General features: G+C 50.1%; 1 protein-coding gene across 2 annotated transcripts in view; it reads left to right on the forward strand.

Moving 5' to 3' along the window:
• Positions 1-25,273, forward strand: part of SYK (spleen associated tyrosine kinase) — a 77,264-nt gene that overhangs the window by 41,600 nt on the left and 10,391 nt on the right. For both annotated transcript variants that reach the window (XM_032427555.1, XM_032427553.1), the window contains 8 exons: positions 5,279-5,417; positions 7,765-7,846; positions 8,184-8,233; positions 9,833-9,901; positions 17,929-18,016; positions 18,881-19,058; positions 21,565-21,774; positions 22,707-22,896. In XM_032427555.1, coding sequence (XP_032283446.1) covers positions 5,279-5,417; positions 7,765-7,846; positions 8,184-8,233; positions 9,833-9,901; positions 17,929-18,016; positions 18,881-19,058; positions 21,565-21,774; positions 22,707-22,896 — 1,006 coding nt within the window. The remainder of the gene's footprint in view (positions 1-5,278; positions 5,418-7,764; positions 7,847-8,183; positions 8,234-9,832; positions 9,902-17,928; positions 18,017-18,880; positions 19,059-21,564; positions 21,775-22,706; positions 22,897-25,273) is intronic.

The following is a 25,273-nucleotide window of genomic DNA, read 5'->3' on the forward strand; positions in this document are numbered from 1 at the left end:
ATATCCCTCCATCTGTGTCTACTCTGCTTTTAAACTCAACCACTGATTCTTTTTTCCCCACCAATGACATTTTCTTTTTAATTTGTAGCTGTTCAGTTTGTGGTAGGGCTTGTTTCCCAGATATTCCTGAGCGTGTTTAGAGCGGCTCACTGCCTGGCCACGCGTGTGATGCCATCGTGTGTTTCCTTGACCACTTCATGTGTAGTCAGCTGATCTTCCAGTGATCGACGATTCCCATACGAAATGCCTTGGGGGCACAAATCTCTGTCTCCTCTGCTCTTTCCCTCCCTCCCCTGGTTCTCATGACTCACGCTTGCTTAGGTCTTCATGATCTTTTCGAGCTCATGTTTGATTGATCCGCGCCTGTGGGGATCCTGCGTGTCCTATGTTGGGAACGTGGCCTTCCAGAGTCGGAGAGGACTTCTTCTTCAGGTCCTGCTTTAAGCGGGACTCTCAGGGGCTCAGGTCCTGGGCCCACCTGCGGGCCCAGGATGCTGCCCCGTCCACTGTGGCACTGATATTGGTGTTTGCCCTTAGACCAAACTCACATTTTTTGTTGTTGTTCTTATTTAATACCACTTACTTTCCCCTGCTCAAGTTTCAAGTCCCTTTTTGTTATAGACTTAAATTCCAAAAGCAAAGTGTGGTTTTTTAGAAAAGCCCTTACTCTTGTTCACTGATGCGTGAGATTGCTTGTGGCTGGCCTGAGCCCCACGTGCCGCGATGAGCGCCCAGGGCCGCTGGGCCCTCACTGGTCGGGGGGGCCATGTTATCTGACGTGTGTGGTTCTGTGGGTCCAGGTCAGCGCCGAGGCACGGCCTGTCTGAAGTAGGAGCTCCGGGGGGCTGTGGACGGGTGTATCAGCTCGTCAATCTGACCCAGGCCTCCGTGAAGCTGGACGAGGGGGAGTGTGACCGAGTTCCGCCTCACGAACTAGAGCAGAGGGAGAGACAAAGGGCTCAGGTGGGGACCCGTGTTCTGTGCTGCTCCCACTTTGCATGGAATGTGCACCTGCGTCCTTTTGCTATGGAGCAAGGCAGCGGTGCCCAGAGGGTGCGTTTTCTTGTGTCTTTCATGGATCAGTAGGGCTCCTGCTTCGGGCTCAGAAGGCCACTCACAGAACTCCCTCCCTGCGCTCCCGCTCTGCTCCCCGGAAGCCACCGCTCTGCAGACGGTGGGCCGAGGACGGGCCCGAGGCCGCACGCAGGACGGTGTCCATGCTGGACAGGAGGGGCAGGCCCGGGGGAGCCCTCCCTGTGTGTCCATACAGCCCACCCCAGCCACAGTGACTGTCCCGTGCCCTCCCAGCCCTCCTTCCCCTCCGGCCAGCCACGCTCCGTGCCACGGTGGAAACAGCGCACAGTGAGAACGGCGGGGTGGCAGGGCTGTGCCCTGCTCTTGGGCTGTCTGCAGCAGACACGGGACCTGGGGGTGGGTGTGGGGGGCTCGAGAGTCCCTCCAGCTCCCGGGTCCTCCCTTCCCCGCCAGGGCCTGGGCCTCCCCAGCACACAAGTGCCTCTGACTTAGGAGGCCAGGGGAGGGTGGACAAGGGGCTCAGTGCCTCCAGGCTGGGGCCGCAGGACGGACACTCCCCCCACCTCACTGGGCCAAGTGCTTTGGCGTCTGTGAGACGCAAGGCCGTGAGCCCGAGGCCTCCACCCGCGGCGGTGGGGTGGCTCCCCTGCCCTCTGACCCAGGAGGGTCGCCGTGCCTCGTGGCATCGAGAGGGGCTTAAGGCCAGTTAGGACGCCTTCGCATCCTCGCCACCATCCAAAGCTCAGAGATCCCACACTCCGTGATAGCAAAACGCAAACGCCTTGTGAGCTCACTCCTTCCAAGAGCCTCGCTGGGAAGAACATTCCTGAGGCTAGCTGAGCCCGGGGCCAGGAGGGAGGGGAGGGGGCTATCTTCCCCTCGTCGGGGCTCTGTGTGGTGGCTGTGCGGGGGCCACAGGGAGCACTCGGAGGAGCGGGGGTGGGGGCAGGAGGAGGGGCTACCTCAGTTTCCCCAGCTGCAGCCTTCCAAGTGTGCTGGATTAAAAAGAGCCCCGCCCGGGCGCTGCCTGAAGCCCGCAGACACTTCATAGCGGCCTGCCCTGAACGTCGCCCGGACTCTGGGCTTTGCCACCTACAGAGGCTGGGCCTGTGGCTTTCCCTTGTCTGCGCTCGCTTCCTGCCCGCTGCCTGGGCCGGGGCGGGGGGGGGGGCGCGCTGCGCGGCAGCAGGCCTGCCGTCCAGGGAGCGCGCTCCCCGGGGTAGCCTCATGCTGGGCGCTGGGCAGGCTGCCCGGCCGGAGCTCCCGGACAGAGGGACTCCCCTCCAGGACCCGTGCCCCGGGCAGTGGGGGGCGGGTGCCTTCGCAGACACCCCTTTCCAGAAGCAAGACACGCTCTCTTTCCGACGTGCACCAGATCTCTTTCATCCCGTCTTTGCCGCGAAATCGAACACGCGCGAAGCTGTGCATCACTCCGTAGGTGCGCATTCACCACGGCTCACAAGGCAAACAGCCGCAGCGTGGAGACGGCAAGCGCCCCCCCCCAGGACGTCCGCCCCACTCACACCTCCAGGACACCACTTCCTGGATGCTCATGTCCGGCGGACCCTTTGGGTTTTCTGTTTTCTTCTTTTTTGGTTTTATCACCTAGGACCTAGGTGTACATCTCTAAACAAACCATTTGCTTTAGCCTGCTTGGGACCCTGTGATTACAGAACTGTGGCCTGTGTCTTATGCCCATGACGGGGGCCTATGTTTGCTGTTTGTCCTCCTTAGTGTCCTGTGATATTCCGTCACATGAATGCCCCAGCATTTATGTACTCGTTCTGCACGTGGTGAGCATGGTAGGTTGTGTATGGGTTTTTGGCTATCACAGATAAGGCTGCTGGTAAACACACCAGCATACTTTCTGGGTGTGGAGGGCATAAGTGTTGTGGATCTTACAAAAGATACAGAGAAAGATGTAGCTATAGAGTGGATTTCTGAGGATTGAACAGGTGTGGTCTCCGTAGAGAATCCCAGCCTGTCTCCCGAAATGGTCAGACTCACACTCCCAGCCGCAGAACAGAGGGACCCGTCGCCCCGCTCTCCGGCAGCACTTAGGATTAGCAACCTTTTTAATTTTTGCCGGTGTGAAGGGTGTGCGAGGGTATTTCCACTGTGGTCTGACTTGGCCTTTTTTCAGATTTCTGAGGAGGGGATTGCACGAGCTCGCTGGGCAATCTGCAATCCTCAGGCTCAGTTTTAACAAGAAAAGGCCAATGAAGGCTAGGGAGAGGTGGATTTGGGCATGAATTCAGAAAACCAGTGTTTGGATCCCTTTTCTTATTTCCAGGACCCTGAGGCCAAAGAGGGGAAACACTGTAAATCAAGGAGAATGATATTTTGGAATGGCCCATGGATATCATTCTCCTGAGGTCACCTGTCGTAAGTGTAGGCGTAAATTCTTAATGCTCGGTATTCGTTTTAGGCAGTTCTCTGTACCTCCAAACTATCCTTTGTGGAGGGCACTAATGCTTATGAAATACATAAAATATGAATAGTCCCACGTTCCACATTATAAGATAACTTCCTATCAAATAGACTGAGCTCCCCTCCCCTATGAAAATAGGTTTTACCTTTTCTGCGTGGCTGTTTTTTATTTTGACAGCAAGCAGCAGGCCTTAACGGGCTGTGGGACTGTGAAGACGCAGGTTCACGCCTGGGGTGCTGGCAGCTTGGTCGGGTTGGGAGGAAGGAGCTGTTTTCAAGGTGCAGAAGGTTTCAGAAGCGGCCATGCCAAGGACGCAGGGGGTCTGGGTGTGTCCAGAGCAGTGGGCTGTGGAGGGAACCCGTCCATCGTGCACGGCCAAACACAACTGCACGAGAATTTTATTCTTATTATTTTTTAAGATTTTACTTATTTATTTGTCAGAGAGAGAATGAGAAAGATCAAATGGGGAGCAGCAGGCAGAGGGAGAAGCAGGCTCCCGGCTGAGCAGGGAGCCCGATGAGGGACTCCATCCCAGGACCCTGGGATCATGACCTGAGCCGAAGGCAGACGCTTAACCAACTGAGCCACCCAGGCATCCTGGGGAAATTATTCTTTTTTTGTGGGGGGGGAATTATTCTTAAAACAGAGTTCCAGCTACACAACCCAGCTCGGCCCTCAGCCTCGGGCGGCCTCTGGAGAGGAATCCCCAGGCGAGGACTATGCCAACTCAGTTGTTTCCAGAGCCCATCATGGGGGTGAGACCTCTTGCCACCCAGAGGCAGCTTCAGAAATCTTCCCAAAACATGGAAATTCCATGCAGCTTGGCACTTTTGAACCCTTCCCAAAATGCAGTGCATTGGGGCACACGCTAAACATTTTGGGGTCTCAGTTTCTTCGGGGCCAGAAAAGCTTTCTGGAAGCGTCCTGACTCACCCTCTCCCAGAGCCCCTGATTCCCAGGGCTTGAGTTGCTGCGGGGCTGAGGGGGGGGGGGGCGGGGAGAGTAAGAAGCTGCACTGGGGCAGGGACTTATGGCCAAGTCTTGCTCTGCAGTCCCCGCAGCCACCTGGATCTGCCCTCCCAAACCCCACGGGCCTTCTCCTGGGCCCTCTCCTCCCCGTGCGGCAGCGGGTGAGTGCTCGGCTCCTTGTTGGACCAACAAGTCATATTCACAGGGAAGGGAGTGGCACCAAGGAGAGCCCGCAGGGGCGTGGAAGCAGAGCCTGAGGGTCAGCACAGCCCAGCGCCGCCCTGACCTTGCTTGCTGGTCCCCGCAGTGCATGACACATTCCTGTCCCTGTGACGCCATGTGACACTATCCTATGGGACAGCATTCTAAATCCCAGCCCCGCCCTGCCCTCCTGCAACGGGAGATGTGAGGGGAGGCAGAAGGGCCCTGGGGAGTCGGGGCCCGCACCCCCTCTATGCTTATCAAACACCCCCACACCGCACCCCGGCAGCCGGCGGAGCAGCAGGTCTGGGACTGTGACCTCGGGGAAGAGAGGCGAGTGCAGAGACTCTCCGTGTCCCGTGGGTCCCCTGTGCTGGTGGCCTGACCGTGCAGCCGCTCCAGGTGAATGGAGACTCGCCCGCAGGGCCCAGGCTTCCCTGCCGTCCACCCAGGGGTCCAGCTGGGCCGTGGCCGTGACCCACCCGCCACCACGGCATTTCCTCGTCGCGAGCTGCCAGGGCCGCCAACCTGCCGGCCGGGCCTGTCTGGACACGGGGCCGAAGCCCTTGACCCCAGGCCGGGAGGGGCCGCTGCCTCTCGCGGGGTGGGTGTGGCTGTGACGCGCGATCTCCTGTCTTGTAGGATCAGGGACAGGAACGACAACGGGTCTTACGCCCTGTGCTTGCTGCACGAGGGGAAGGTGCTGCATTACCGCATCGATAAGGACAAAACCGGGAAGCTCTCCATCCCCGACGGGAAGAAGTTCGACACGCTCTGGCAGGTAGGGGCCGTCCTCACGAAGGAGAAAGCCCACCTGGGTCCCTGCCCGACACCCACCCAGGCAGGGCTCCTTTCAACCCTCAGGTGCCTTGAAGCCCCGGGCGGGGGCTGGGGGGCGGGGACGGCAGGTGGACGAGGCTCCAGAAGGCCCAGGACCGCTCAGCTCTCCGCACCACGGAGGTGCCCACGGAGAGCCGTGCTCACAGATGCCCAGGAGGCCCTGCCGTTTCTCCCTGTGTTCCAGACCGAATATCAAGGGTCAGGTGCCTTGCTCGCTGCAGAAGGAATCTCTGTGAAATTAAGGCAACTTAGAAAGTAGGTCAGCACCGCCTGCGCGTGCTCAGGACGTTTTCAGCTCTGCTCTGAAAAGGGTTTATTCTTGACCCCACTGTTAGGAAACCCCCAAACAGCTCCTAATGTGGGAGGCACGTAGGGAGTGAGGAGCAGGGAACGGACGCCATCACGCTTTCCTGAGGGCCGAGGTGGGCGCACGCCGCTCATCAGCACTTACGTCATGGCTACGCGGGGCCGAGGCCATACTGTGTGCGCCATCCCAGCCCAGCACCCTATAAACAGCCGGGCCCAGCAGCGCAGTTTCCCTGTTTCCCTGAGAGTCGGGCGTTGCTGCCCTTGGTGGAATTCCTGACTTTGGAGAAGGAGCCAGCAAACCCCGAACCCAGCCTGGCCCCCAGCCTTTTTTTGTGTAGTTCTTGGAGAAGTGTTTTTTTCACTTCGAAGGATTCTTTAAAAAATAATAATAATAATAATAAGTAAAAGGTTGTGCAACAGGGTACGCAAGCCTAAAATATCGCTGTCTGGCCAGTTTGCTGACCCCTGCCCTTGAGGGGTATCCTGACAGGTTTGCCCACCTGCGGGCACCCTCGTCCAGCACATTGTCGGAAACCACAAGATATTTGAGTGACACTGGAGCGCTGGACGGGAAGCCTCTCTGCCTTAGGGACCCCGAGACCGGAAGCCTGAGAGCACGCGGTTGCATTCATCAGGGCAAGCTGAGCCCCGGTGTCAAGCATCTTAGGGCCGGTCACACTGCAACGTCTGCTTAGAGGGTAGATCTCACCACAATAAAAGACAATGCTTCCTGGAAGGATAAAATATATTCATTCGGGGCGCCTGGCTGGCTCACTAGGTAGAGCAGGCAACTCTTGATCTCAGCGTCGTGAGTTCAAGCCCACCTTGGAGTCTACTTTAAAAAAAAATAGATATTTTTTTTTTCATTCAACAAAGATTGACCCAAGCAGGGAAGTTTTGAGAGGAGAGAAGATTCAGGAGCAGGGTCCTTAACTGGAAAAGTTACCAATAAACAGATAAGGAAGAGATACCAGATATGAAGATTATGAAGATTCTAGGTTGTCCGAAGAGGAAATGTCTGTAAGAAAATGTGAAATACCAAGACTGTCTTCTTATTGTGTAATTTGGATGAGATATAAATAAATCTATGTGCCATTACTTAAGTTTTGATGGACCAGTTGGACATCATGAGTCACAATTTTCTGGGAGCCATTAGCCAAGGATGGCCACATTCTCAACAGAAGGTCCCCTTTCCCCGTGTCCCAGCTCTGCTGTCTTCTCCCTGGAAGTCTTGGGCTGAATGACTTGGTCCCTCCGAGAAGCTGTTGCCTACAACCCCCGTACAGCAGTCATTAATAATTAACAGTATATTTCGATTCCTTTACCTGCCTCTCCATCAAGAAAGGAAGTGCCTCAGGGGTAGGAAATGTATCTCATTCACCTTTGTTTGCCTTTGGTCCTGCCTTGGGGCCCAGAGGGTTTGTTGAATGAGTCTATGAAGGAATAAGTGTTGACATGCTGAATTTGTTTTTATAACATTACATAAAGGGAGGAGAAATAAATAAGTGTAACTTGCTACCAAAAAAGGAAGGGAGGGAGGGACAGAGGGAAGGATGGAGGGATGGGTGAAGGGGTGGATGGATGGAGGGGTGGATGGATGGAGGGATGGAGGGAGGGAGGGATGGATGGAGGGAAGGATGGATGGAGGGAGGGATGGATGGAGGGAGGGAGGGATGGATGGATGGATGGATAGAGGGATGGATGGAGGGGTGGGTGGGTGGAGGAGTGGATGGGTGGAGGGGTGTAGGGAGGGTGGGGCAAAGTCCAGAGGGGAGCTGGTGAGTGGACTCCTGTCCAGGATGTGAGTGTGGAGCAGGAGAGGCATGAGGAGGGACCAGGACGACCTCCTGAGGAACCATGTTTTGTTGTTCAGGGGTATCCTCGAGTCACGTTTAAGGTGTGCAGGGGGAGTGGGCTGCTCCAGGATTTCCCTATTTCCTGCCTCTGATGTTTATGGCTCTTTCCTTCTTCCCTTTCAGCTAGTGGAGCATTACTCTTACAAACCAGACGGGCTATTAAGAGTTCTTACAGTTCCATGCCAGAAAATTGGTGGGCAGTCAGGTGAGTTCCTGACCTTGGAGCCTCTGTCTCTGGGATCTTGACGATAATCAGCCTGGCTTTACAGTCAGCCTGTCCCAGATCCGGGTGGGATGAGGGCTTGTTTTTACCGGTTGATGAAAGATGATGTCGGGTCACTCCAGTTAATCACACTGTAGCTGATAGCTTTAACTGGAGAAAGCGGGTTAGTTCTAATTGCCCGGGTGAGGACGCTGAGTGGAGGAGGTGAAACTGCTTCTTGGGCAGGCTAGCTGATGGTCCAGCTGAGTGATCTGCACCGGGCAGGGAGCCGCTGGGTGTTGGGGATTTAGCCATGACTGTCCACGCTCTTTCCACCCAGGAAACATCAACTTTGGAGCCCGCGCGCCCCTCCCAGGGGGCCATCCTGCGGTAAGTTACGAGAGCTGGGCCCGCGGTGGAGCGGCTGCATGCTAGAGCCAGGAAATCATGGGTTAGCGCACAGGACAGCCATGATTGTTGTTCCTGCCACCCTTGATAACCTGGGGCCGGGGAGCGTCAGCTAGAATCAGCCTCCTTTCAGTTCCAGGCCAGCCGAGTTCATTTCTTCATAGGTTAGACAGGGACACCCGGTGTTAAATCAGAAATATGCCTCCTGGCGGCTTTGGGAAATGATGTGCAGGATCCAGAAGACCGTGCACATGGTCCCTGGAGTGAGTCTGCTGTGCGAGATGTCTCACTGAGCTTGTCCGCCCGGCTCTTTTGGTTAGATCATCGTTAACAGAAGCATCGACCTCGCCGGAGAGTGGGTTTGACGGTAGCTTAGCAGGGGAGGCTTGGTTGGGGGTGGGATGCTCAGCAGCATCAGATGAGAGAAGCCTCTAGAGAAGGCCAGAACGCACCTCTCCCTCCACGTCAATGGGAGGTGAGAATGTGACCTGTCCCCACGTCTCCATGTGGGCTTGCCCAACACACGCCCCTCTCTCTCCCCCCACCCCAAGCCAACAACCAGATTTATACTCAGAGAAGGAATTGGGTCCTGCTCCTTTTTGGGGACCTCGGTGTGGACCTTTGGTGTCTTTTAATGCCATCTATAAGTATAAAAATCCCCCTATCGTGAGCTGTGTGCTCCACGTCTCCCTATTTGCCTATTAACCCTTAAAAAACAGAATCAGCAGAAATCGGGATGTCCGTTCTGCCCACAATAAGGATGGTTGACCGCTCACAAGCCGCACCCAGATTGAAGCAGGGAACCTCTCCGGGGGCAGCACCTGTCACCAGATTGGGGGGGGGGGATCGGAATTTGCTAAAATACCAGTGAACTTCTGCATCAACATCTAAAATAGAGCCCCTGTATGGAATCATCATTTTATTGTACCCTTCATGTGGCTCCTGGGCTGGCACGTCTAGATGCTCCATGCGCCATCTACCATACGTCACGGTAGATGCTCCATGAGACAGATTGATCTTCCTCCCAGATGGGTGAGGGCTGAGGGCTAAGAACTCTTACAAGAATATCAAGCCCTAGATGCAGCCGTGCATCACCCAGTAGCTTCAAGAAGTTAGACATTTTGGAAAATCTTTTTATTGACTGTCTCAATGCATACAGAAAAAAACACGCATGCCCTACGTGTCCAAATCAGTGAATTTCCACAAACCATGGAACCAGCCCCCTGAAGAAGTAACAAAATTGGGCACAGTCAGACTTACTTCTAGTTTCTTTAGAATGATTTGTCGTGTTTGTGATTTAGTAACCTATATGAGATGGGGGCTACTTAATGTGACAGCCCTAATTCTATAGCTTTCCATGGAAACTATTAACCAAAGTATTTTTCCAGATCCTTCTGCTCAGGTGGCAGGCTTATCCTGAAGCATCCCTAATGACCCAGTGTGGCCGGCAGCCAGTCTCTGCAGCAGAGTGTGGAGGGGGTTGGCAGTTAATCACAAAGTGATACCACAAAATGAAATAGCATGTCATGTGTTTGCTTTCTGAGATACTGACTCTTCCCTCTTTGCCGTTACGGTTTCTAGATGTGGTCAGCGGGTGGAATAATCTCCAGAATCAAATCATACTCCTTCCCAAAGCCGGGCTACAGAAAGGTGCTAATGCGTCCCCCGCTTCCTGTCCCCTTGCCTACGTGGTAGGACTGTCCCGCACGCGGCGCCCGCGCTCCGGCCCTGGCTGCCTTCCGTGCGCGCTCCCCGCCCCGTCCAGCCGCTGTGCTCTCTTGCCTGCCGTGTGTGGCCCTGGATGGGCAGCCCGCGTCCGGTGCTCGCCGCGCTTTCCGTGTGGGTCCTGGTCCCTGCCGCCCGGTCCGCCCCCACCAGCGTGCTCTCCCTGCTCGGTGTGCGCTTGAACGTCCCAGGGTCGGAGCGGAAGGTGGGAGCCTCATGTCGGAGAACCTTCTCCAAGCAAGCCAAGTGATCTGTTGTCAAAATCACAAGTTGCAGAGCAGGGGGGTCGATTATATAAAGTACGTGCTGATGAAGGGTGCCGGGGTTTTGTGGGGGCTGCACAGGGAGCGTCTCAGGCCGTTTATTGCGTGGATGCCAAGGGCCACGACCCCTGCATCGAGGCTGTAGATTTCCAACACGGAACTTGACTATAACACGTAAAAAGACAAGCATGGAATTGGAGGATTAGAAGCGCCCTGTTTCTTTTTTTAAAGATTTTATTTATTTATTTGAAGAGAGAGACACAGCGAGAGAGGGAACACAAGCAGGGGGAGTGGCAGAGGGAGAAGCAGGCTTCCCGCCAAGCAGGGAGCCCGATGCGGGGCTCGATCCCAGGACCCTGAGATCATGACCTGAGCCGAAGGCAGACGCTTAACGACTGAGCCACCCAGGTGCCCCAGAAGCGCCCTGTTTCTTTACGAGGCAGTTAAGGTTGACCTGGGATTCGTTTCTGTATTTGGCTGTGTGATTGAATTGTGAGGGAAAAAGCGAAGTTTTTTTTAATGATTTATAATGAATCATCTCCATCTATATATATATGTGTGTGTGTGCATATATATATAATATGTATGGGTTACTATTTTTTCCTTTGTACTTTTTCCATTGGTGGTAGAAAGTGGATTTTTTTGTTAATAATTCTTTCCATTTTCATACCAATTGATATTTTTTTCCCAACATTTCAACCATACAGTTGGGCATCAACTGATGAAGCAAGTTGCTGAAAGGACTTGCTAGGAACAACAGAAAGAAAAAGCATAAGATCCCCAAGATTTTATTTAGGAAGGATTTTCCAGGTGGGCAGTCGTACTCTGCGTGCTCCCAGTCTTGTTGTTGATAGATCAGAGAAGAGAGTTGAATGTGATGGTCGAGGGGCAAGTTGTCTGACGAACGGAGCGGCCGTCTGTCTGAATGTCACGTGGCCAGGCGGTGTGGGCCAGCTCGTGGAACCACAGCTAGGATGTGGCAGTGCTTTGGCAGAACCACAGTCAGGGCCGCCCGCACCAGGGCGGGCGTGTTAGGAGTCGGGGACCAGGTTGTCAAGGTGACACATTCTCTGTGTCCGGTGCCCCTTTGTCCCACGCTTGGTGTGTGCTTGAAGCCACTGGGCCCAGTAGGTGATTGAGGCTGTGGACCAGAAGAGGTCAACATCTGCCATGCTCCGAGGTAAAACCCTCCGGCTGCCCCCTTCTGGCCCGTGTGGCCCAGGACCCCCGTCGGCTTGCGCCCCTCTCTTGGGAGAGGGCTCCGCATGGCCACCCGGATGGCATCTAACAGGCCGGAAGTAGCCTTCTGATTCAGGGTGCATTTTAATCAAGAATCATCTTTTCGAGGCTGTAATCACAAATTTAGTTCAAATTAGTGACTTCGGTACCACAGTTTGGTGGTCAAACACAAGATGCAAGAGTGTTTAATCGAATGTTGCATAGACAGTGCCTCGTAGAACAGCTCAGGGCAGGACATGTGGCCTCCACAGTGCCCGGAACCCCTTACTCACTGGCTTCCGTGGCCCCTCCGTGTTCAGGGCCTGCGTGGCATCCGTGGAAGGAGCCCTGTGGACGTGGGCCACACCGCCGGTTGCCACCACGTGTCTATTCATTATTCCCTCTATGATGTGCCGACACACAGCCCCCCGTCCAGGTGCGGTCCCAGAGATGGGCGGACTCACTGTGCACGGACCACATGCCGTGCGTGTCTTAGTTCTCTGGCTCTGAGTGCAGCATTCAGGGACCCTCCACGGGAGCATGAGCACTTAGAGGTTTGTGTGTAAGACAGATAAACACAACCATGTATCTAGGTACATATATGCCACACACACATTTATATACACACACATCTTAACATGCATGCACCCCACACACACATACCGGTTTATCACAAGGACTTGCCTTACACAATGATAGGGGCTGACTAAGCAAATCCCATAGCTGTAGGGCAGACCGTCAGGAAGGGTAGATCAGGAGCAGGGTGGAACCCCTCGGGCATGGCTGAAGTTGTCGTCCACAGCCAGGGGTCAATACGCCCTCCGCCTTTCTCTGTTTCTCTCTCAGGAAAGCTGCAGCTCTCCCCAGAGGACTCTCAACTGATTAAGCCAGGCCCACCCAGGGTAATCTCCCTAATTTAAATCAGCTAATTAGGGATTTTAGTTATATCTGCAGAATCCCTCCATGGCAGAAGCAAAATGACAATTTGATTTGATCATGGGGGACTGGAGCTCAGACTAACCACGTGGACACATCAAAAAGCCAGGAAACAGTAACCCAGCCTAGTGAGGAGACAAGACTCACCGCCACCCCGTCGCTGTCCCAGGCAGGCTGAAGCAGGCTCACGTCACTCGCAGTAACTAAGGAAATATACAGAAAAGATGCAGTAGATCTTTGTATTAAAGGAGAGCATGTCTCTTTCTTACACTATCAATATATCAGTAAAACTACCTAAAATATCAGTAAGACTACCTAAAAATAAAGAACTGTCATCAAAGGAAATAACAAACTGGGAATAAGTATTGGTCCCGATGATACACAGGCAAGGTTAAGATCTTTGATATATAAAGAAATTCTGTAAGTCCGTAAAAGTTTTAGCTAACAGGCAAATGGCAGAGGATGTCATTAGGTAGTTTGTAGTAAAGCAGATATAAATAGGAAAAACGTAGGAAAACATAAAAATAGGAAAAGCTGTTCCATTTCATAATAAGAGAAATGCAAGTGAAAACTAGGTGCCCTGTTATGTCCACCTGTGAAATGAACCCAAGTAAAAAGCAACAGGATGTGCAGCGAGGGTGTGGTGAGTAAGCCCTCCCACACTTTGCTGGAGAAGTGTGAGATGATGCAGCCTCCGGAGAAGGCAAGTTCACAACATCCATCCCAAGTAAAACCACATATGGCTTCTCTACTGCAATTTCGTTTCTAGGTATGTATTATTCTTGCGTTTGTGTGTAACCATGTGTCCATGAAAGTGTTTATTCCAGCATTGTGTAACTGACAAAGTCTGGAAACAAATTAAAAGTCTGTCATTGGGAAGTAAACCAGTTACAATAAAATTCATACCGTGAGAGGCAGCTGAGGTCTAGAATTATTTCCAAATTCCAGTGTTAATTACAAACAACTGATATGTGCTGATAGAATGTCAAATATTCTGGAAGAAATACAGAAACACAGCGGTAACAGTAGTGACTGTGAGAGCACGAAACAGGAGTGTCAAGGAGACGTACACTCTACCGTAAACCCCGTTGTGCCTTTGTAAATTCATACCTCTCGAGTTTAATCAGTTTTTTAAAAAAATAATTAAATATTAGAAAGTAATGAATCTGATTAATACTGTGAAAATACTTTTCTGGCAAAAAAAAAAGGCTGTTGCCTATTTAAATTTATAACAACTTTGAAATATGCATTGAATTTTCCTAGATGCCAAAAATATTCATAAAGAAGGATTGTGTGATTTAAGTTATGGATTAAATGTATTTTAACTGCTCATCAGAAATATTTTAGGAGAGCTAGTGTTTATGTTTTCGCAAATAGAGGAGGAATTTTCTATTCATTAAACAGTCATGAGAAAGCACTTACAGGAATTATGTCAGATATCCCATCTGTTTAGATAAGGTGCAAATGACTTTCTTGAGTTTGTTAATTTGATCAGTATACGTGGTTGTTTTTCATAATTCAGGCCCAAAAAGGACATGTCAGAACTTGAATTAATTCTAGCGTGTGGGTAGTTACTGAAAAGTATGTTTTGACTTGAAGAGGACTGTTAATTAGATATTAGAGATTTCCTAATAAAAACTTAAGGACAGGTCTATTTTAAATCTTTTCCTTAGAGACTGGGAATACTTCCGTCCTTAAAAATACAAGTGAAGTCAAGTAACCAATGTAAATAATGATCCACCCTCTTCCCTGCCCTCCGTAATAAAAACTTAAGGGGCGGGTCTATTTTAAAGTTTTCCTTCGACGTTAGTCCTTAAAAATATAAATGAAATTAACTAACGAGTGTCTGTGGGATCCACCCTCTCCCCTCCCCTCCCAACACTTACTTTAAAGGCTGGACGTCCTTAAATGAACGAAGTCCCTCCCAATCCTAGAACGGGAGCGTCTGTCTTGCTCCTTCAAGTACAGAAACCTTTGCTTCGTGTGAATAAGAGCGTCCTTATAGGAGCGTCCACCTCCTGTTTCAGAGGCACGCTCCCTAAAACGCGACACAACATTTACCCGTAGCTCAGTGGTGGAAATGTGTTCCAGAATTTCAAATTCAGACCCATTTCTCATGCTGTATTCCAACCCCTGCACTGATGATTGGATTATTTGAAGGCTTATGTGTAAATACACAGTTGGCTAGGTTTGCGCTAGAAGAGCGAGAGGAGAACAGTTGTGAGGTCACCGTCAGGTGGTAACGCCGAGGCACCGGGACAGACCCCGGAGAAAACGTGTTGCCCTGTCATCGTCCGGGGCCACGCTGCAGCCCTCCGCTCCTTAGGTCGGGACGACTGATGGTGGACGTCAGGTGTTGGTTTGAGTGGACCGGAAGCAGACGTGGTCTCATTCCGTGCCCTGGCCGAGGAGGGTCTGCCCTGGGCTGTGGGGTCTTGTTCCCCCTTGGGACCACAGCCACTCTTGCAGAGACCAGGGCCGTGCCCGAAATGGCAGCCCGCGGTCTGAAGCCTGCGGGCTCTCTTTGGCACTGCGGCTGTGACTCATACATGGTCCTCTTTACTGCTGCTCTGCCTGATGGGGAAAGGTCTGTCCAAAAGCCTAAAAGCGAAGGTCTAGAAATGGATGTTAGGACACAGCACGATGCTCCCAGATCACCAGGAGAACGATACCTGTGTACCTTGTTCACTTCTGCATCCCCACTCAATAGGCACCCAGCGGACAGCTGTCGAACACATTTCAGTTTGCAGTTAAGCCTGGCCGGTAAGAGATCAGGGATCATAATTTAAGACCCAATTTGGTCTTATCTTTAATTACTGTGGAGTGACCTATTTTTACCTCCATTTATAAAATTAACGATCACCCCTTGTTCTCTGGGAGGGAGAACGCGAAGGTCGCTAGTGCCATCTAGTGGTGGCCCGCAGGTTTGAATAGCCGCAAAAATGGGAGAAAAAAATGCACCTGCTCACATTCCATTGACACCTTATGCTCTATGCGGAAAAGGTGATGGTATTCATTGGGGCAGAATAAATCATCAAATATAAAGCAGAAAGAATAATGACAGATGACAGAATAGGTCAGCAATGTGTTTTTCATTAAATTCTAACGCCAATCAGTACGTTTATAATTTAGCATCATTCTTTACAAAGTCTTCGAATTCTTTTCAGCTGAGCATTCGAACTCAGAGGGTGTTTGGTGTCGTTCTACTCAGCGGCACATCCATCAAACATTTTAGGAAAGATGGAATTGTGTTTTGTACTTTACCTTCATCATAACGTCACCACCACCCTGTTAACTGACGCACCAGAAAATCTCCCATTTCTCCCAAAGAACATTCTCCCGAGTGTCCTGCCAGCTTCTATCCCAGTGGGGCGACCCAGGGGCCTGGGCAGGGAGCAGATATGGTTACTGAGGGACTCGCGGGGCCCCAGCCAGGCTGGGAAGGCTCGTAAGGGCACGGGGTCTGCGTGACCTTCCAAGGGAGACCCCAGCCCGTTTCCTGATGCATAGCCAAGGCCGGCGAGGGGTGAGCGCCACTCTGCCCATCAGAGTCTGCTCTGCTCTGTCCAGGGCTTTAGGCTCAGTGTGTCCAGCACCACCAGCTCTCACTCACTCTTGTCACTCATTTGTACACTCCCACCTCTGCTTTAGAAGTCTTCCCCACAGGCTTCACAGGTCATTGCATTCTGGCTTAACCTGTGAAGTCCTGGGGCTCAGGAGAGCATTCGCTCAGGGCGGAGCATTCGTGGCCCCGGGATAGCCTGTCCTCGGTGGGCAGAGGGCAGGGCTCAGGGCCAGGAGAAGGGGTGCGGGCGTCTCTCCTTGTCTGTGACGGGCGGTCCTGGTGTCTTGAAGTCGTGTCTTTGGATCTCAGAGTTTCCTGCCTCCAGGGAAGATCAGAGATGTTGAGATGATTGTATATATGAACCTAAAAGAGGTTTTTTTTTTTTTTTTTTAATTGAACACTATTTCCACCTTGGAGTTTGACTGCAGCTGAGCAGAGGGTTGATGGGAGGCCTTGGGGATTCCCAGTCTCTCCGAGGATAGTTCTATCGAGATAGGGCAATTATCTTCTAAATGAGAAGTGGACTCACAGGACATCCAACCACCCTGTAATCACAGGCCAGTTTTTAAAAAGAGGTGGTGGATCGTCATTTGGGATTATCCACGCCTATTTCCCTCCATTAGGGTAAAGCCTGGAGAGATCACTCATTTCTAAACCACACTGACTTACACTTCCCGTCTCCCAGTTTTAAGACACTATCCCCATTCATTCATTCATTCACATTCATTCATTCATTCACTCGTTGGTGTGTGTTTGGTACATTTTTTTTTGAGCTCCAGCGGCGGACAAGGCAATGTTCAGATGCAGTGAGGGGACTTACGCTGTTTTACTCTGATACGTCCCAGCCCCTCCCGTGGAGTGTGGTAGGTACGCAGTAGGAACACCGAGAGAGGCGGAGAACCTGGGGCGAGCACCCTCCGCTGACACGGGAGAGTGGCATCCCGTAGCCCGGTCCCTCAGGCCTTTGTGCTGTGGGCAGCAGCTTGGTGGCGCTCAGCAGAGGCCGTGAAGAAGGAGGTCCAGGTTTTGGAGACAGGTGGTGGCCTGGTTCCTTGTGACTCCATCATTGCCCTTCTGGCTCCCGGGCCTGGGACGTCAGGCAGGCAGACGAGGACCCCGGGTGTGCCACGAGATACGTCACCGTGGACAGTGAAGCTTGGTGTCTCTGTGTCTTTACGTGTCTCCAAACCCTGGCAGTATCTCGTGTCTTCGTGGCCAGTGTTTGGGCCCTGCTGAGGTAAACGGCTAGGTGACCCTCCTAGTGAACTACACCAAAAAGCAAACAGAAAAAAGGTTTGAATTGTGATTTTTTTCCCCACAAACCAAATGTAGTAGCAATACCCTTGTGTTAAAAGGAGGGGGCGGAGGCGGGCCAGGAAGACTCAAGATAGAGACTTTCAAAAGGGAAAGGTTACAGGGATGTAAGGAGGAGATCCTTCCCCCACCCCGTTAATCCATCATGCAAATTAATGTAAATCAGATCAAGCATCAGGAAGATTGCTGCCCTCCGGCATCCTATCCTGTAGCTAGATCTCCATGGAAGGTCAAGTTCAGGACTTGGTTAGACCCTGTGGAGTCAGGGAGTAGGGGAAGCAGCTGGTGGATACTGTGTTTCTTCTTACATAACTTTATATGACATTAAATTGAACAGAAAGGATGGATGGAGGAAAACGAATCCCAGGGGGCCGTGTGTAGGCAGAAATGGGGTTTGAAAGGGCCTGTGACCGGGGCCCCTCTGAGACTGTGCAGCCCCTTGAGACAGAGCTCCATGTAGCCCCCGTGGGGTCCAAGCAGTCGCCCGAAGAATGAGATAAGCCATGGTGTTTTTTTCTGTCTCTCTCCCTGACGCTTTCCCTTGTCTTCTCCGCATAAGTCGTAATGTGATTATTTGAAAACAAAAGTGATTGTGCAGATCAGCGCCACGGTGCGTCCGCGGAGGAAAGTAACCTGCTGTCCTCTGTGTACTTCAGTCCTCCTCGTCCACAGGGAGCCGGCCCGAGAGCTCCGTGACCTTCAATCCTTACGAGCCAGACCGGGGGCCCTGGGCCACGGACAGAGGTGAGCCATGCGCGCGGTCACATCCCTGGCCATTCGCGGCACAGCAGTGCCCACAGCCCTCGACCAGACTTGCCATCAGCAGTGGGGCCTCGGCCGGACCTCCTTGGGTTCTCTGCATGGCTCCAGTTCTACTTGCCTTGGTGCACTCAGTCTGTTTATTGCTACAAAAACGGCCCCCAAATGTAGTAGCTTCGGGCAGCAGTCATTCAGTTACGTCCTGCAGGTCAGGGGTCTGGGCCAGGCTGGGCAGCGGGGAGGCCGTGGGGAGGCTGGGGCACGGGGCTGGCCGGCATCTCGGTCTCCACGCCGACGGGGCCCCTCCCTTGGTGTCCCCTCGAGGGCTGGCTTGTGCTTTTCCCAGCATGGAAGGCACCCGGGCACCTGGTTTCTGAAGCTTAAGAACCAGTCTTCCAGCCAACAGGGCAGAGACGGTGCATGGTCCTTTATAACCTCGCCTGACTATGTCGCCAACGTCATTTCCGATATAGTCCATTGGTTGACACAGTGACAAAAGCCACTGGGGGTGGATGGTGACATAGACTTCACCCATCGATAGAAGGAGTGTCAGAGTTTTCAGACAGTGTAAAGCCATCCATTAGGGAGGCTTCTGGCATAAACGACCCCTTTTCTGTGCACATCCGTGCAAGAACAGGGTCGAGTCCCATGGGGGTGAGGGGCTTTTTGCTGCTGCCCCCTAACAAACCGGGAGAGACTGTGCCCTGAGTGCTCACTGGCATTGCAACTGTCAGAGGTGATCAAGGTCTGGAAAGGCGAGGTGTGCCCAGAGGAGGCAGGAGCGGGAGATACGGGGATTTTCAGCAGGGACCCAGCCCCAGGGTCAGGTGTCTCTTGACCGCCCTGCAGACGCCCAGAGAGAAGCCATGCCCATGGACACCGAAGTGTACGAAAGCCCCTACGCTGACCCCGAGGAGATCAGGCCCAAGGAGGTCTACCTAGACCGCAAGCTGCTGACCCTGGAGGACAGTGAGCTGGGCTCTGGCAACTTCGGGACCGTGAAGAAGGGCTACTACCAGATGAAAAAGTAAGTCGTGGCCACACCGCCACACGGCTCGTTCTCCCGTGGGCCAACGTTCTAGAAACCGCCACACTCCACGCATCCCGCGCATTTAGTCCCAAACACAAACTCTAACCCAGCAGGGCTGAATCCTTCTTCGTTAACAGTGTATGGTTGTTCGTTTCTGGTATAGCTACAATGCAAGCATTCATTGTGTATCCTAGCTTTATATACACCAATTCCGTATATTAGTTTGCACATAGGAAGCGTGCCTTTTAGAGCATTAGAAAGTAGAAATAAGCAAAACGTAATAAAATGAGAACATCCTGTTTGTACCATCCAGATAACCCTCCTGTTAAGTAACAGTAGTGTCTATATATTATTTGGGTCTTTTTATGCACACACATACACGCATGTATTTTTTAATTAAAATGCAATTACTCAGTGACAGTAACAGCATTTTCAGGTATTTTATTTTATTTTTTAAATCATGTCTCATTTCTCTTACCCAGAAAATTCTTGATTATGGACATCATTAGTGTAATTATTTATCTGCTTTTTCCTATAATTTCAGATCACAACACCCACCATACAATAGTTAGAATTACTGTGTCACTGAAATCTCTGTGCCTCATTTGCTCTTTAGAAGGTGCCCTGCATAGAATGTTCAGTAAATGTGCCGGACTGTGTAGTCCTTCGAAACAGACCCTATCTCTGAGTCTGTATGTTTGAATTAATAGGTTACTGATACGAATATAGTTGGGTTTAGTTTGATATTATCTTGAATTATGACATTTTATAGATGTTTTATCTTGAGTAGGTAAATTTACATTACTCAAGTGTCAAGAATGTAGGCAAAGCATGCACGGAAACTCTTGCTTTCAAATCCCGTTTTTCTGGGTACATGTAATTGACTGATAGGCTTGTTCAAAAATCTGTGCGTGCATATATCACAGTCATTTGTGGGATGAATATAAATTACTCTGTATTAAGGTATAAATTTCCTCAATTAGTTCGTGACACTTAAATTCCTTGCTTAATTAAATACATATATTAACACAGACATAACTATGGATACGTAATTTCAACTAGAGGGCTTGGGGAGAGGAGAGGAGATGTTTTTAATCATGGATGTGCATTACAGCTTATTGAGTACTCATTTTCTTCTGCTGAGATGACCTTATGGTTTTTCTCCTTTGTTGTGTTTATGTGGTGAAGGACACCGATTTTCAGATGTTAAAGCCACCTCACCTTCTTGGAATAAACCCATCTTTGTTCTTGAATTAGATATTCATTTTTTTCATAAATCACTGAATTGAATTTACTAATATTTCTGTTAGAATATTTGCATTTAGGTTCACAAGAGAGATCACTAAATGATTTTCTTGGAAGTTGCTTTGTCTGGTTTTGGCATCAGGGTATAATGCTGGCCTCAAAGTGAATTGGGAGGTTTCCTTCCTCTTCTCTTTTCTGCAAGAGATTGTGGGTGTTTTTCTTCCTTCACTACTGGGAAGGATCGAGAGGTTTCTCTTGTTCATTTTGACGCCTACCTCACGCCATACACAGAGCCAGTTTCAGGTGGATGGTAGTCGGAAATGTGGAAACGTAACATGATGCACTGACTAGAGAGAGCATAGAGAAGTAGCTCCACGATTGTAGGAGGGGGAGGGATGCTCCTGGGGGTGCTTGTGTAGGGTCTACAGCTTGCGTTCGGTGTGGAAACACTTGTTAAACTCTACACTGAAGTGGTCTGGGTTTTTGTGAATGTATGTTAGACTTACCCCATTGTTCTCTTATTTTACCATCTTTTTGGACAGTTCTGTTTTTATTCTCCCATTTCGGAGTTCAACAAAGGAGACGTTCTTCCTGCATGTGTGCGAATCCTTATTACAGAGAAATGCACTTTTTTCAAATCATACAGAGTTAACTTCCATTCGGTTATTTAAGTCCCACTATATCAGAATATTTTCAGGAGGTCAAACATGACCTGTGGGATGTTTTTATAAGAAAGTGAAAAACAATTTTTAGCAAAGTTGTTGAAGCTTGCTTAAAATTGTCAATGCTCAGTTTTAAAAAGTGTTTTGTAAACTGTGAGCTTTAACAATGTATGCTTTTTAATTCCGCACCTGGGTATGCTTTTTAATTCCGCACCCAGAGGTTCACTTTCAACATATATCAAAGGAATGTTGTAGTCACACACATTACAGATAATCTGAGATGGCAAATCTGAATATGTTGCAGGAATCCATGCATGTTGCAATTTGTGAGGTTTATTTGAAAATTATTTACATATCCCGTAATATTTACGCTCCGCTTGGTTGGGTCTTTTTCAGCACCTCGTCATTGTCTGTAACTAATACAGTGTTACTGTTTGTCTATAAAATGAGAGAACAAGGTTGTAACTACCTCCATAACACCATTTCTAGCACAGCAATTATGCTTCGCGGAAGGTAATTTCCTAGAATTAGGGAATTTAGAACTTAGAATTTAGCCACTTTGGAAAGTTTCTTATGTGTTATGATTTCTTACGCAGAGTCGTGAAGACAGTGGCTGTGAAGATTCTGAAGAATGAGGCTAATGACCCGGCTCTTAAAGATGAGTTATTAGCGGAAGCAAACGTCATGCAGCAGCTCGATAACCCTTACATCGTGCGCATGATTGGGATATGTGAAGCCGAGTCCTGGATGCTGGTCATGGAGATGGCAGAACTGGGTCCACTCAATAAATATTTACAGCAGAACAGGTATGTTTCGGTCCCCCAGGAGCTGATGCTGTGGTGGGGCAGGGCCCGCCTGCCCGGTGTACGTCATAGCCCGATGGCTATGTTGGCCCACACTCAGGGACCTTGAGGGAAGAGAGTTGTAGTCTTTGGATCAAAAGCTCTTTTAGCTCTTATTGTGCTCAGAAAAACTCTAGTACAACAATTTGGTCTTCATTCTCTGCTCACTCTATATTGTTCGGCCTCAGAATATCCTGGCAATCAGTCTCTCCTCAGTAGGCAGAACATGCCATACCTAGTGAGAGAAATATTAAAATAAACATTTTAAAAGGGAGTAACAGTGATTGATGTCTTATGTGTCTGGCTGACCTCTACGTTCCTACGAGTAATTCTGAAAATAACTGTTGCTGTTAATGGATTACAAACATTGGTGAGGGATTCATGCTGTGCTCATTTACAGCCATTGTTGAGATGGAGGAAGTCACGTGGGATAAGTCTTAATAATAGCCACTGATCACTTGGTCCCAGTTGATACATTACGCGTGTACTCTACTTAGATTGTGCCTCTAATCAGCATAGGAGGGAGGAGGTGCCGTTAGCCCCACTTCGCAGGTAAGAAACTGAGACTCAGAGGTGGTTTTGTTACCTGTACAATGTTGGAACAAGGATTCCAACCAAAGCCTGGCTGTCCATGAGTCAGGTCTGTCCACCTCAATTATACTGCAGTTCAATTCAATTCATGCAATTCAGAGCGCACCTTGAAAATCATACCAGTTGAATACCAGGATAACGGTGCTCAGTTTTGAGCAGCTATAAGCTAACAAGGTTGTCACCACTTGTTACTCTTAAGGAAAGTAGGAAATGAGAGGATCCCTCCGCGTGCACGAAAAGCATGGTTGGCTGGTCCCAGACGGACTGCTGTCCACCATCACTAAAGACACGTCTATAACTTTCAGGCACGTCAAGGATAAGAACATCATAGAGCTGGTCCATCAGGTTTCTATGGGAATGAAATATCTGGAGGAGTGCAATTTTGTGCACAGAGATCTGGCTGCAAGAAATGTATTGCTGGTCACTCAACATTATGCCAAGATTAGTGATTTCGGACTTTCCAAAGCACTTCGTGCTGATGAAAACTACTATAAGGTAGGAATAATTTCACCAACATGCAAAGCAGGTGGTGAGAATCTGAAATGCAAGTGTTTGTGTTCTTTATTTGATTATGATAGGGTTTCAAGAAGCAATTTACCTATTGAATTTGCCTATGTAAAAAATGTTCTTGTTAAGCTTTGATTATGTTGTTCTATAAAATGAAAATACTCTAATATATCACAACTTGAGTTTACTCTGAATAGTATCTTCCAAACTATATTCCTGGGAACAAAAAGGAATCAAGGTATTAATTGATAATTCGTTAAAACACACACACACACACACACACACAGAAGAATAGAATTCCTTCCTTAAATTACTTTGGAAAAATGTGTTGAACAGGTTGATCCTTATAGGATTTCTCAGAGCCCCCCCTCAACCCCCCAAATGAACTGATAGCAACTAAAGGAAGGGAAAAACATAAGAAAGTCTCATATGAACTCAGTCACAGTGTGTATGTTGAGTCTAGGTTGATCAATAGAAAATGTAATGGGAATGAAACTCAGATAGTGAAAGAGGAGGCCAAGAACAGATTTCCAACTCTCCAGGTCCCTGGGAGAGTCCAGCATTCTCAGAAATAGACGGCCCACCCTGAAGCTCTCACTTGAGGATGGCAGGATGGGGGCCGTGGGATTGCCCTGGGCTCCACACCCTGGAGTGCCGGGTCCCCCACTCACCCACCCACTCACTTCTCTCTGGGACGGCCACCGTGTGTGTGGCAGATGGGGACAGCGGGTCTTGGCCGGCTAGGGACTGGCATAAAGGATGAGCAGCAAGAGCAGAGCTGTCCAGCAGTACTCCATCCTCCAGAGAGAAGCTGGCCTCAGAGCAGAGCCCCTTCAGAGATGAGCCACTGTTAGAAAAGCACCGAGTGAGCCCTTTACAGATACTGCGGGGAAGTGAAGCAGAGGAAACGGCAGCCTAGAGGGACAAACCCAAGCACGCCCGAGAAAAGCAGATGTTCCGTCCGGAGGTGCTTTGGAACACACGCTTCATCATGATAATTAAAGAGAGAGGAAAATCTAGACTGAAACTAGAACTCCAAGAGGACACAGAGAAGTTGAGATAACAAATCGTCCCCAAACTTAGTCATTAACACAATACCAAGTGTTAATTTACTCACAGTTCCGCGGCGTGGGCGGGGCGTGGTGGGATGGCGCATCTCTGAGGCTCATGGTGTCTCGGGGACGGTCCCAGGAGGGTGGGAGGATCCACTCCCACTCTGCTCACTCACACAGCTAGAGCCTGATCTCACATGGGCCGGGGCCTGGCACCTCCGCTGGGGTGGACCCAGCTCACCTGCACGTGGCTTCTCCACGTGGCCTTGCCTTCCTCACAGCATGGCAGCTGGGTCCGGAGAGCAGGTTACTCACGAGGCAGGAAGTGAGGCTGCCAGGCTCCTAAGGCCGGGGCCCACGAACTGCCTCAGAGTCATATCCACCCTGTGCTACGGGTCAGAGCATCCACAGCCCACCCAGATGCAAGGGAGGGAGAAGGACAGACCCCACCCCTAGTGAGGATGAACGTTAACACGAAGGCCAATGTCTAAAACTGCCAAGATACTCAACAGCATACTGTTGAAAAGGAAACCAGTGACTCTCTGAAAATTAATGAAGCAGAGGAAGAAAATATTGAAGACACTAGAGAAATACAAGCCAAAGGATCTGAACCAAGATAGTGGGGTAGGAGACCCCAGCCTCCATCCCCCGACAAAGATCAACAATTAGATAGCCATCCTTGAAGGAGACCGCTCTGGGAGAGCTTGGGAATCCACTTTAGAAAGCTTCAGCAACACAGGGCAACAACAAACCTCAGAATAGCTACACAGAAAGAGACGGGAGAACAGCGCCATTTTACCTGCCCTAGCCCATCCATGAAAATGGAAACAAAAAGTAGCAGGAGTAGCTATATTTATAGCAAACAAAATAGACTTGAAGTCAAAATCTGTAACAAGAAACAAAGAACGTCATCATATAATAATGATGGCGTCAGTTCATTAAGAAGTTATAACAATTCTAAATATATATACACCCAACGTTGGGGAACTTTCTGAATTTAACCTGAATAAACAAATACTAACATATCTGAAGGGAGAAATATACAACTATACAATAGTAGTAAGGATTTTCAGTACCCCACTTTTATCTATGGATAGGTCATTCAGACAGAAAATCAATAAGGAATCACTGGACTTGAACTATACTTTAGGCCAAATGGATCTTAACAGAATTCACCGGTGAATTCTACCAAACATTTAAAGGAGAATTAATGCCAGTCCTTCTCAGACTCTTCCAAAAAATGGAAGAAGAGGAAACATGCTCAAACTCATTTTCTAAAGCCAGCATTACCATGATCCCAAGGCCAGATAAGG

This window comes from Phoca vitulina, unplaced genomic scaffold, assembly GCF_004348235.1.
Source record: "Phoca vitulina isolate PV1807 unplaced genomic scaffold, GSC_HSeal_1.0 scaffold37, whole genome shotgun sequence".
NCBI classification, from domain to species: domain Eukaryota; kingdom Metazoa; phylum Chordata; class Mammalia; order Carnivora; family Phocidae; genus Phoca; species Phoca vitulina.